At 46.8% G+C, this 13,857-nt stretch overlaps 1 protein-coding gene across 10 annotated transcripts in view; it reads right to left on the bottom strand.

The window, feature by feature from the left end:
- The window catches only part of COMMD1 (copper metabolism domain containing 1), a 261,731-nt gene that overhangs the window by 158,671 nt on the left and 89,203 nt on the right, over nt 1–13,857 (bottom strand). The window contains exon 3 of one of the 10 annotated variants that reach the window (XM_025192283.1): nt 10,630–10,789. The exons of the other annotated variants lie outside the window; for them this stretch is intronic. Within the exon in view, the coding sequence (XP_025048068.1) occupies nt 10,745–10,789 (45 nt within the window). The 3' untranslated portion in view covers nt 10,630–10,744. Of the gene's footprint in view, nt 1–10,629; nt 10,790–13,857 lie in introns of those variants that run through there. 10 annotated transcript variants of the gene reach the window in all.

Raw genomic sequence — 13,857 nt, 5'->3', positions numbered from 1 at the left:
GCTTTTACCTCTATCTGTGAAGAGGTACTTTCTTCACCTGCCCACTCTCTAACCAGTCTGAGTTCCTCTTTATTCAGAAAATTAAACTCTAAATCCATGCAACATGCTTAGTTACGTGCAATGGAAATTCTGACAGAAACTACTTAAGAATTAGGGGGATACATCATGGAAAAAAATCTATGCCCAGGTCAGTAATATTCACTCATGCTAGCAAGCCCAGCAGTTTCAACAGGCCTATTAAGATATATAAGGCCCACTCAAGTGAAGAAAAAAATGCGCCCCCTTTTTTTTTTTTTTTTTTTTATAATTGAGTTTATTCAGCAGCTTCTCACTGAAAACAGGATTGGGATTTTTTTACTACATCTCATGCTTTTGTATCCAACGTTGTGTTTCTTCAGTAGGTTGGCCTGTGTTGTGGCCTCCTTTTATTACTCTAGTCTATAAAGTCTAACAAGTACAACCTTCATTATTATTAATGTGATTTCTCCCCACTTTCAGAAGTAAATGCTGCAATAGCTCTACCTAGAAAAGGGGCACTTACAGTTGACCCTCTGAAGTAGGATCACTATCATGAAGCAAAATCTGTAGTGATCATAAGAAAGTAGGGCTGGAAGGGAACTCACAAGGTCATCTAGTCCAACCCCTTGTTCAAGGCAGGATCATCCCCCCATCTGGCACCTCAGAGACCTCCACCCAGATGGAGCCCCCGGTTCCAGGCTCCATGCAGATGGAGCCTCTGGATCTCGGCTGTGGGGGCTGCCTGTCACTCTTTCAGGCTCTGGGGCCCGGGAGCTTGGCCACCTCCTCTTGTGAGGTCTGCTCCCTACTGGGGTCTCTGGTGCACCAGCTGGAAGAGCTCCAGGCTGCAGTCCATAGACTGCGTGCCATCAGGGACTGTGAGCAGGAGATTGACTCCTACTGCCAGGCCTTTCTCCCCCGGGAGGCAGAGGGTAGACCACAGTCTCCCTCCAGGAAAAAGGAGGACTTGGGGACCTCCCATTCCGTCCAGCCCCGGGGTGGACCAAGGTGGTCAAGGGGCCCAAGGCCTGCCGCACCAAGGCCCCCGCCCCGTTGGAGCTTTGCAACAGGTACAAACCTCTTGCAGCCCCAGCAGAGCCTGCTGAGTTGCCAGCTCCTGGAGGCAACACAGGCTCTACTGTAGCTACCGCCCCTGCTCTCCCCAGGACAAAATGCAAGGTGTTTGTCATGGGAGACTCCATCCTGAGGGGGACGGAGGGGGCAATCTGCCGCCCTGACCCCGTAGCCCAGGAAGTCTGCTTCTTCCCAGGGGCCTGCATCCGAGATACTGTGGAGAAGATCCCTAAACTCCTCCAGATCCATGTGGGCATCAATGACATGGCTCAGAGCGCTCCCAGCCGGGTCATGAGGCACTACAAGGATTTGGGAGCGGGGCTAAAGGGTCCTGGGGTGCAGGTGGTGTTTTCTTTGATCCTCCCAGTCTCGGGCTACGGGCTGAGGAGGGAGAGGAGGATCCAGGTAGTAAACCAAAGACTGCGGTGCTGGTGTCATTGGGAAGGCTTCAGCTTCAATGACCACAGCCTGCTCTTCTGTGAGAGAAGCAGCGAGCTGCTGGGAAGAGATGGCCTCCACCTCTCTCCCCTGGGGAGGAGGCTCTTCTCAGCCAGACTGACTGACCTGCTTCACCGGGCTTTAAACTAAACCCAACGGGGCGGGACCACTGCCACCACTGGCCCGCTGAGCAACCCTTGCAAAGTCAGCAGGCCAAGGCACTTAAGGAAGCCCACCCCTGTTTCAGCCCTGGAGTGAATTGTGGGCAAGGCAAGGGCCCCCAAAGGGACGTTTGCCTGCCTGTACACAAATGCCAGGAGCTTGGGGAATAAACAGAAGGAACTTGTCCTCCTACTTAACACAAATAATTATGATGTCATAGGGATAACGGAGACCTGGTGGGACTCCACCCATGACTGGACCATGGGTATAGACGGCTATACCCTGTACAGGAGGGATCGAGTGGACAAAATGGGCAGGGGTGTAGATCTCTATGTCAAGGAAAGGAATGCGTCCCTGCAAGCCAACACTGGCACCTATGGTGGATGACTTGAGACCCTCTGGGTTAAAATTAATGGGGAATACTGCACAGGGGATACTATGGTGGGAGTCTACTACAGACCCCCTACCCAGGGTCAAGACCTTGGCCAGGAGTTTGCCAGGGAATTGGCTGAGGCCGCATGGTCCCAATGTATGGTTGTCATGGGAGACTTTAACTACCCAAACATCTCATGGGAGGCGCACTCAGCCAAATTTGAGCAGTGACAAAGCTTTCTCTCGTGCGTGGATGACCTCTATCTGATGCACAAAGTCTACGGGCTGACAAGAGGTAAAGTGCTGCTCGACCTGGTACTGGCAATCGGGGATGACCTAATCAGTGACTTAATGATTGAAGGGAAGCTGGGTGACAGTGATCACAAGCTGATCACCTTCATCATCCGTCATAAAGCTGGTGGCAAGTCAGTCAGCAGTGCAGTAGTCCTCAAGTTTAAGAAAGCCAACTTTCATAAGCACAAGAGGCTTGTTCTTGAGGAGCTGAGAGGCCACACTTTGTCAGGGAGGGGAGTTCATGATAAGTAGTTGCTCCTTAAGGAAGCAATCCTAGAAGCACAAAGGAAGTCCATCCCAACCCATAGGAAAGGTGGTAAGGGTTAAAAAATCCCTTGGCTCAACAGGGAACTCATGGATCCTCTATATCTAAAAAGAGAAGCTTATAAAGGATGGAAGACAGGAAACACCACTAAGGAGTATTCTGCACTGGTTTGCACCTGTAGAGAGAACTAGGAAAGCCAAGGCTGCAACCAAACTCAAACTGACCATACAAATCAAGAATAATATAAAGTCCTTCAGATATGTAGGGAATTGAAAAAAAAAAAGGGCAACATTGGACCCCTGCTAAACTAGATGGGACAACTGACAACCAATGCCCAGGAAAAAGCAAACTTGCTAAATGGGTACTTTGTTTCAGTTTTTCACCAGTCCCATGGGATGCCCCTGCCCACTGTGCGTCAGGGAGACCTGGGTGAGGGAGATTCCTTACCCTCCATCGAAGCTGGCCTCGTGAAGGAACACCTTGACAGGCTGGATACCTTCAAGTCAGTCAGCCCTGACGGTTTACACCCAAGGGTACTCAAGGAGCTGGCAAGCATGAGAGCTCAGCCCTTGGCACGGATCTTCGAGAACTCCTGGTGCTCTGGTGAAATGCCTGAAGATTGGAAGAAGGTCAATGTGGTGCCTATCTTCAAGAAAGGGAGGAAAGTAGATCCGGCAAACTACAGGCCCATCAGCCTGACCTCTATCCTGTGGAAGGTCTTGGAAAAGATTATCAAAGAGCCATCCTTAACAGACTAGCTGACAGCAATATCCTGAGGGATACCCAGCATGGGTTTGTTGTGGGTAGGTCTTGCTTGACTAATCTCATTTCCTTTTACAATCAGGTGACCTATCACCTGGACAGGAGGAAGAGATTGACGTCCTATATCCTGACTTTAAAAAAGCCTTCGATCTGGTATCCCACGATCACCTCTTGGCAAAACTGGCTAACTGCGGCCTCGATCTCACCACGACCCGCTGGCTGGGGAATTGGCTCCGTGGTCGGACCCAGAGAGTGGTGGTTGACAGGAGCCAATCGTCGTGGTGCGCGGTCACCAGTAGGGTCCCTCAAGGCTCTGTCCTAGGGCCTATACTGTTTAACATCTTCATCAGTGATGTAAACATTGGTGTCAGGAGCGGGCTCGCTATGGTGGGAGTCTACTACAGACCCCCTACCCAGGGTCAAGACCTTGGCCAGGAGTTTGCCAGGGAATTGGCTGAGGCCGCATGGTCCCAATGTATGGTTGTCATGGGAGACTTTAACTACCCAAACATCTCATGGGAGGCGCACTCAGCCAAATTTGAGCAGTGACAAAGCTTTCTCTCGTGCGTGGATGACCTCTATCTGATGCACAAAGTCTACGGGCTGACAAGAGGTAAAGTGCTGCTCGACCTGGTACTGGCAATCGGGGATGACCTAATCAGTGACTTAATGATTGAAGGGAAGCTGGGTGACAGTGATCACAAGCTGATCACCTTCATCATCCGTCATAAAGCTGGCAAGTCAGTCAGTAATTCAGAAGTCCTTGACTTCAGGAAAGCTGACTTTGACAAGCTAAGGAGGCTTGTCAGAGAGGCCCTAAAAGGCCACAACCCAATGGAGAGGGGAGTTCAGGACGAGTGGTTGCTCCTCAAAGGAGCAATCCTAGATACGCAAGCAAAGTCTATCCCATCTCGGAGGAAAGGCAGCAAAAGGGCACAGCAGCCCCCTTGGCTCTCCAGGAAACTAGCAGACCTCCTGTGTTTTAAAAGGAAGACCTACAAAGGATGGAGGATTGGAACCACCTCCAAGGAGGAATATTCTGCACTAGTCCGGACCTGCAGAGAGCAAACCAGGAAAGCCAAGGCTGTGACAGAACTCCAGCTAGCTACAAATATCAAGGACAATAAAAAGTCCTTTTTTAGATATGTGGGGAGCTGGATGAAAAAAAAAAGGGCAACATTGGACCCCTGCTAAACTAGATGGGACAACTGACAACCAATGCCCAGGAAAAAGCAAACTTGCTAAATGGGTACTTTGTTTCAGTTTTTCACCAGTCCCATGGGATGCCCCTGCCCACTGTGCGTCAGGGAGACCTGGGTGAGGGAGATTCCTTACCCTCCATCGAAGCTGGCCTCGTGAAGGAACACCTTGACAGGCTGGATACCTTCAAGTCAGTCAGCCCTGACGGTTTACACCCAAGGGTACTCAAGGAGCTGGCAAGCATGAGAGCTCAGCCCTTGGCACGGATCTTCGAGAACTCCTGGTGCTCTGGTGAAATGCCTGAAGATTGGAAGAAGGTCAATGTGGTGCCTATCTTCAAGAAAGGGAGGAAAGTAGATCCGGCAAACTACAGGCCCATCAGCCTGACCTCTATCCTGTGGAAGGTCTTGGAAAAGATTATCAAAGAGCCATCCTTAACAGACTAGCTGACAGCAATATCCTGAGGGATACCCAGCATGGGTTTGTTGTGGGTAGGTCTTGCTTGACTAATCTCATTTCCTTTTACAATCAGGTGACCTATCACCTGGACAGGAGGAAGAGATTGACGTCCTATATCCTGACTTTAAAAAAGCCTTCGATCTGGTATCCCACGATCACCTCTTGGCAAAACTGGCTAACTGCGGCCTCGATCTCACCACGACCCGCTGGCTGGGGAATTGGCTCCGTGGTCGGACCCAGAGAGTGGTGGTTGACAGGAGCCAATCGTCGTGGTGCGCGGTCACCAGTAGGGTCCCTCAAGGCTCTGTCCTAGGGCCTATACTGTTTAACATCTTCATCAGTGATGTAAACATTGGTGTCAGGAGCGGGCTCGCCAGGTTTGCCAATGACACCAAACTCTGGGGTAAAGCATCCATACCTGAGGACAGGAGGGTGATCCAGGCAGATCTTGACAGGCTCAGAAAATGGGTGGATGAGAACCTGATGGTGTTCAACACCAAAAAATGCAAGGTTCTCCACCTTGGGAGGAAAAACCTGCAGCATGTTTAAAGGCTCAGCAGTGCTACGCTGGTTAGCACTATAGATGAAAGGGACCTGGGGGTCATGATTGACCACAAGATGAACATGAGCCTTCAATGTAACACTGCAGCTAGTAAAGCGAGCAAAACGCTGGTTTGCATCCATAGATACTTCTCAAGCAAATCCCGGGACGTCATTCTCCCGTTGTACTCGGCCTTGGTGAGGCCACAGCTGGAGTACTGCATCCAGTTTTGGGCTCCACAATTCAAGAAGGATGTGGAGAAGCTTGAGAGAGTGCAGAGGAGAGCCACGCACATGATCAGAGGTCAGGAAAACAGACCTTATGATGAGAGGCTGAGAGCCATGGGAATCTTCAACCTGGAAAAGCGCAGGCTCAGGGACCATCTGGTGGCCACCTATAAGTTTATCAGGGGTGTTCACCAGGATCTGGGGGAACGTCTGTTCACCAGAGCCCCCCTAGGGATGACAAGGTTGAATGGTCACAAACTCCGCCGCGACTGATTCAGGCTGGACGTAAGGAAGAACTTCTTTACTGTCCGAGCCCCCAAGGTTTGGAATAGACTGCCGCCGGAGGCAGTTCAAGCACCCACTTTGAACGCCTTCAAGACACACGTGGATGCTTATCTTGCTGGGATCCTATGATCCCTGCTGACTTCCTTTCCCTGGGGCAGGGGCTGGACTTGATGATCTTACGGGGTCCCTTCCAGCCCTAATGTCTATGAAATCTATGAAATCTAACTAAACAATCCCAGGCAAGTTTGTCTAGTCTGTTCTTGAAAATGTGCAAGGATGGAAGTTGCACAATTTCTCTAGGCTGCCTGTTCCAATATTTTGCTACCCTCATAAGTCAGGAAGTTCTCCTCCAGCCTAAGTTTCCCTTGCTGTAGTTCAAGGCCATTGCTCATAGTCCTGTCCCCTATGGCCAAAGAGAAAAGCCCATCTCCATCCTCTATAAATACCCGTTCAGTCTTCTCCAAACTAAATAGCCCTAGTTCTTTCAGTCTTTCCTCATAAGTCATGCACCATTGTCCATCTCTCTTCCCTACTGCTTTTAATCTTGTACCCTGAGATATAAAAGACCCTTTGACTTTTGTGAACCTCTGAAGTGGGGTAGGACAGCTGTTTAGGATACAGCAGGGCATGATTCTTTGTTTCAGTATTTATATTTGTATGCGTTTCCAAGAAAAAAGTTTGGCCAGTTAACAGATTTTTGTTTTGTTTTGCTTTGTTTTTTAATGAGCTAGCATACAATGAATTACTTTTTAATATTTCTTCTCACTTGTTCCCCCTATGACCGATAAAATGCATAGTAAAACAAAACTTATTGGTCATTTACAGCGTTTAAGTGTACAGAAATATATTTGTCAAATTTACTATATGTAATTGCCAGAAATAAATTCCAAATTCATTTTGACTATTAAAACCAGTTTTTGTTTCAGTTTGGGAAAAACTAGCAATTACAGACTCCTAATTTTGGTTTGTGGAGAAGGTGAAACAATTCAGAATCATGTACATGCTGGATGAGAATGAAGAGAACTACAACTTTATTTTTAAACAGGATTGTGGCACGCAGGTTTCTAGTGCAGTTACCTTGAGCCATGTGGCTATTTTTAAAAATAATATATTAGTTAAATTACGTTGCAGATTGTATTCTTATATAGCACAAACTGCCTATGATACTACAGCATACACATACTTTTAACACTATTTTGGGGTCAAAAGACCCCTTGCTGTATTGGTAAACAGTACTAGCCCTTGCAACAATTACTGTATTTACTCAAATATAAGATGACCTTGCCAATAATTAGATTCTATATATGGAAACATTTATAAATGTGTTATAATTTTCCAGGTATAGAACCTAATTCTTGGAGGTCTGCCTTGATTCTGTCCCCCTCCCACTGCTACAGCAGGGAAAATAAATAAGTCTTCTACCTGCAAGTCCTTCCTACCTCCTTACTGTCATACCCTTAGTTTATCCAGAATTGATGCTTGTTATGTTTTTTGAAACTGCTGCAAGTTTTAGCACATGTCCTCCATAAACACACTTGTAAGAAGCTTGTGCACATACCTATATTTAATACAAACTATGCATCTATGTCAGTTCAGAGTCAAAAGGCTTGTAATTTACCGCACAGTTCATTCGGCTGGGCCCCAGCAAAAATCAACTGCATTTTAAGCCATGGTGACCCTCAGCTCAGCACTACTCAGTATGTGTGTGTACTCCAGATACCCCTACAAAAGATTCATGTGCTACTCAGCCCCCCCACTCATAACTGGAACCAAGTCTTGCCACAAGTCCTGAGATCCTGGGATAGGGTTACACTAACCTATCCTTATGGTAGTTTTCCATCAGTATAGACCATGTGTTTTACAGTCACACAATGTTGGTTGCATTTAATCAACTTCATAGATGGTTTCCATTACTGCTCACAGGCTGTTTTTAGCAGCAGTTTAATTTACTGAAGCTTCCTTGTATACAAATGTAAAACAAGGGGCTTTTTCCCCCATGCTAACTTGGGGAAAAAAACTCATCTTGTATTTGAGGTAAAATATATACAGCATGCTTGAAAGAAAAGGGCAATAAATTAAGCACTGCTCTAAGTACGGTGGCCAAAGCCTTTAGGTCCATTTACAATGAGCTTTTAAATGTTTTTGGGAATCACATTTAGATTCTCAAAACAATTTCTGTTAAGATTCCTTTTAGAACAAATGGGCAGCATTGCAGTTATGGCTAAGTCGTGGAAGTGTCCTCATCCTAACGGAGAAATGAAAACAGGCATTGATAGCAATTCCCATCTCACTGCACAGCACATTGCACAAGAAGATCCTTGTGCCTGAATCCCTTACTGCTTCTGCAGCACAATGTAGTAAGCTCCTGATAAGCAGAAAGCTCTAAGTACAACAATAAAAATGCATCTTTTCTAAGCAAATACAAGGACTCTGTGGCAGGAATTAAAGATTTCTGATGTTTAATCATCTTGGAATCAAAGGAATTAAACATTTATAAGACTCACTTGACAAGCTGGCACTGTGACAGCATCTAAGAGCACCATGGTAGCAGACTGGAACACTGTAGTATTTGTCTAGTATCCAGAAACCTGTAGGTCAGTGATTCTCAACCATGGTGCTGCAGGGTGTCTTGAGATACTTTCCAGGGTGACACAGGGTTTCATATGATGTTGACACTGTTAGGCATGCAAACATGATTCACCAGATAAAGCCAGAGATTTCAAATAGGAATCCACCATGTTAAAAACATGTTGAATTGTTATGGTCTTTCTGAGTTCTTTGCCACAAAAGAATTTCTCTATTATTTTTCCATAGTTAAAAGACTGAAAACTAAGAGCTGGCAATTTCCAAAGGATGGCTCTAGTCCAGGGGTGGGCAAAATACAGCCTGTGGATTGAATCCAGCCCACTGAGGGATTCTGTTCAGTCTATGGTGGGTCCCTTGGTCCCACCTAGCACAGGGGGCAGCCCAAGCTGTGGCACGTGAGGCTGGTCCTGCCACCCTGAGGCACACAGTGGGGCTGGGGCAGCACAGCAGCTGGACTAACTTCCCGGCAATGCCAGCAGCAGCAGTTTCTTCCAGTTGCTGCCACCACCTGACCTGGTCACACCACCCTGGTACCCCAGCCTCTCTGCCCTGCACCCACCACTGTGGGCGGGACCCACATGGGCTGGCTGTGTGGCTGGGCAGATGGAATGGGGCCACAGGTGGGCAGGAAGTGGTGTTGGGGAGCAAGACAGGCAGGGAAGGCTGGGATCGCAAGGCAGTGACAGCTAAGGCTGGGGCAGAGCCACAATCCACTGCCCACATAGCCCTGTGATGGGCACAACTTCCATGGCCAGCAGTGTGTGGGAAGCAGATTGTGGCACTGCCCCAGCTCCATGCTGTCACCACCCCAAGATCCCGGACCTGACCCCAGACGCAGCTTCCTGCCCTCCCGCAGCCCCATCCTGTCCACCTGGCTGTGCGCTGTGCCCACGTGGGTCCTGGCTAGTCTCCATGGAGACCCTGGGATCACTGGGCATTGACAACATGGGGCCAGGGCCGCACTCCACTCCCCACATGCCCCTGCCCACAGAACCAACTCTTGTTGCAGGGGCATACAGATCATTGCTCTGCTCCAGCTCCTGGCCCCGGGTTATCACTGCCTCAGCCCCACTTGCCTGTCCCACTCCTGGATGCTGCTCCCTGCTTGCCCACAGCCCCATTTCAGCCACCTGGCTGAGCACACAGCAGAGCTACTTAGGAAATTTTGGTGGGCTGTTGCATGGGTGATGGGGGCAGTGCTGACCCAGCCCACAATAGCTTACCAAAACTCTTTGTGTGACCCACAGGCCCAAATAATTGCCCATTCTTGCTGTAGTCTATCAAAAGGTGCCTTAAGTCCAAAAACATGAACCACCACTGCTGTCATTGTTTCAAGACAGACTCTGTTTTGGGTTTTTTTCAGAGAAGGAAGGCCATTCATTTGTGGTATGATTTGCTGTAAGAGAATAGGACTTGCAGCTGAAAAAAATAAAAGGATAAATTGGTGCTATTTTATCATCCTTCCTTTTCCATGTTCTTGTGACAAGGTATTTAGAAGAATTTGCAGATTCACTGGAATCTGATATGGCCACGCTGTGAGCACTTCTGCTCTGGCTTTGAACTTTCAACTTCTGGGTTGAACTTGGGTGAGCATTTCTGTTTCTTTGAACTTGCAATTTGCACCTAAGCACTCATACCACCCCACCCCCACCCCCACCTTGTGCTCATGAATCTTAATAATGATGGCTCCTCTTGGTGTATGGGTGAACACAACATGCAATCACACAGCAATTCCTCTGTAATTTAGCCTATGTTAAAGTATAAAGAGTAATCTGTTTTTTTTAAAAATAACAAATTATAAACCCATTTTTAAAGCCCCTTATGGATTGACTGTAGTTTAGAAAGCAGTGGAATCTTAGACCGTTCAAACCTATCCCTCAAGAGTAATAAAAGAGAGGTTGAAAAATAATTAAAACCTCAGACTAGAATAGTAAAGCATGCTGTACTTGAGGAACAGAATATATTGCCTTGGGTAAACCAGACATGATATCTAGAAGTAAGCTCCTGAATCGCAGGGTCTTTCAAAGTCATGCCTTCTGTCTTGCAAGCTGACTGACCAGACTACAGCAAGAGGCTGAGAGTCACAATCTCTTGCCTGACGAAATCCTGCCAGAAGGAAGAAAACAGCATGAAAAAAAATGAAGGCATGGGACACAGAGAAAGAATTATTGCTTTTTTAAGCAAACAGAGTTTTCTAATGAGTTAGTGATAGCGTTCATCCATATTTTCCTCCCACAGTCAGTGGAGAAAAGAGCTACTCAAATTAGAGTCTCAATCCAGAAACCTGTAGGTGTTTCAAGACAGACTATTTTGGCTTTGGTTTATTTCCCCACTTAAAACAGGTTATAATATGCCCAAGCTAATAACATCACATTTAAAAAATGCAGGTAACGTTTCTATCAATCTCAATGAAGTAAGAACATCCTATTGACTTCTGAACTGGTCTTCTGATGTCCTGGGAAACAGCTGAATTGCTAGCCCCACTGAAATTTCAAAGTAAGTGGTGTCTTGGGTACCTACAGCCTTACTTACAATGGGAAAAGGGACAAATTCCCAGTGAAGATAAGGCCTGCATAGGAAGGGGGTGTGTAAGCAGCCCAGCAAAGAAAAGTTACACAGGTACCTGAGCAATTATAAAGTACATGTGTTCTGACCAGACTAATGAAAATTCTATAGACAGGAACGACACCACCACTATTTCTTAATATTTGCAGGAGGTAGAGGGAGACCCTGTTTACAAAACTGAAGATGTACCTCATGCATCTGGAAAATATCAACCTTCTATTTAAAAGTCTCCATTTCTTCCTCGTCTTCACCCCAGTCTGATGCATCTAGAATACAGCGTGGTACTTTCACCATTTCGGTGAAGGCAATTTTATTAAAATGCTTAAGTCTCTGCCAAGCCACCGATCAGGGGCACACATCAGTCATGAAAATACATGCAAAAAAGCTGATGAAAATCTATTTATATATAAATACAAGTCACATGATTAAAAATACATCTCAGATGCAGAAAAGCCTCACCTTTTTCTCAATTTAAATCAGCCCTTTTCATCCTTCTTGTCTTTATACAGCACTGAGCCCCAGAGCAATCTAAATGACAAGCCTGCAGCATACTAGTGGGGGAGCAGGGTAAGAGACCAGGGTACATGAGTGCAAGCCATTTAAAATAAAGAAGTAAAATTAAATTAAATCATCTAGGCACGTAGTATTAAATGTTTATATCAGTAGAAGGTCTTGAGCACACCTTAAAGTTTTGAATGGTAGAGATACAATATGTGCCATACACACATGTGCATTTGAAGTGCTCCACTCCTTGCCTCCCTGAAGAGGGAGAATGGGAGGCAGAGACAGCCCATGAGTGCATTCTTGTCCTCAGGAACCTCTAGAGACCAGAGGCCATGAACATGCAAGAAATCTCTCTCCAGTCCCCTGGCAGGATAGCAGAAATCCATGCATCTCTCTCAATTTCTGGAAAGAAACTTCCAGAGATTCCTGAGGACAGCAAAACACATGGAAGAATGCTCTCTTTCCCCCTGCCCTCAACACCCAGGGGGAGGGGGTCAGTAGAGCACTGTGGGATGCTGACCACTGGAGCATGCAGGCATTTCAGAAAATGCTTCAAAACTGTTCCTAATTTTTAAGGATCCATCTTGAAGCACTCTGGCCATATTTGAAGTACTTCTTTGATCGTGCATGTCTGTACACTTGCTGTTTGGAGTGCTTTAAAAGTGTTTGGAGCATTCCAAATAGCACATCTGTCCTGGGCCAGTGTTTGCTTAATCTAAGAGCACTTACCACTGGAAGAAGTAAACCTGTTTCAGTACACATTCCAACAAGGAGAACTGTGTTTCTCTGAAGAGATCTATCCCTTTTGCGTATACACCTTGCTCTTCAGTTTGAGAATATATGTTCAAGTTTAGGTGAGTCCAACTAAAATCAACTAAAGTCAACTAAAATCAAGTAGTGTCTTAGACACTACTGGGGGGATGAAAATGTTTTTTAATATAATACAGTTGTGATGGGAGCCATATTTACTCATGTTTGGGAGGGAGCCCCGGTTACACACAGATTTGTACTTTGGGGTAGAACGAGTCTACCAACAACATTTGACTCACGGTCAATATGCACAACAGCTTCGGGACCATCTACATTGTGCGTACTGACTGGCAGCCAAAACTGCTGGAAGAAACTAGCAACGCCATAAGCGGCTTTATGATGCTCGAGCTCGTGAACAAGGGTTACAAGAAGGGGACCGTGTGCTGCTGCGAAACTTGGGCCTAACTAGGAGACACAAAATCGCTGATTGGTGGCGGGCTGAACCCTATACAGTGGTGTGACAACTGGGAGACCTCCCAGTATACGAGATCTCCCCTGAGTCTGGACCGGGTCGAAGTCACATGGTCCACTGGAACCTCCTGCTGCCTATTGGTGAACTGGTGGGGCCCCCTCAGCCCGAGAGAGAGCCGCGAGAAGAGAGGCCTAGGTCTCCCCGTAGAAGGAGGCCTCACACCATCCAGCCAGCAGTTGTACCTGCAGCTCCCCCAGAGGACTCTGACTCCGACTAGTGGTATCCTACTGACTTTCACCCGAGCTGAGGACCTGCCACTCCTCAGGGCTAAGGGGAGACGGGGACTGCTGCTCGTGGGGCCAAGTCTCTTATTGGCTCTATCTTTTATTGTTTTTTGTCTTTGGTCCCGGAGTCTGCAGGGATTTTTTTTTGTTCTGGTCCAGCCACCGGCTTTAGGCGACTGGAATGTATCTAAGTCTTGATTTTTTTGAGCTTTGTGGCCGTCGGGGTTGTTAGAAGTATTTTATATGGGCCTTTTTATTTGGCTCGAAGTGGTTTTTTGTTTAATCTTTTATAAGGACGTAACTCCTAGGTAATAATCGATTTTCCGGAGCAGGATATTGGTCCTGTGTCTGCAGCACGTCTCGTATCTGCTGATGGATGGTAGACAAAACAGAAACCAAGGACCATATATATTTTTTAATCATTCCCTCTCCTAAAACATGTAACTGTTGTTTAGTATCCATGGGCAGACTCAGAGGGTAAGGCTTATCATATATTATTTTAAACGAGCTTAATCCCAATTTAGAATGTGGTGCGACCCTTACTCGTAACATGGCCAAGGGTAGGGCCTCTGGCCATTTGAGTCGAGCTTTTTGGCAAA

Source organism: Alligator sinensis, unplaced genomic scaffold (assembly GCF_000455745.1).
Source record: "Alligator sinensis unplaced genomic scaffold, ASM45574v1 scaffold219_1, whole genome shotgun sequence".
NCBI lineage: Eukaryota > Metazoa > Chordata > Crocodylia > Alligatoridae > Alligator > Alligator sinensis.
This window is presented reverse-complemented; position numbering and strand designations above follow the sequence as displayed.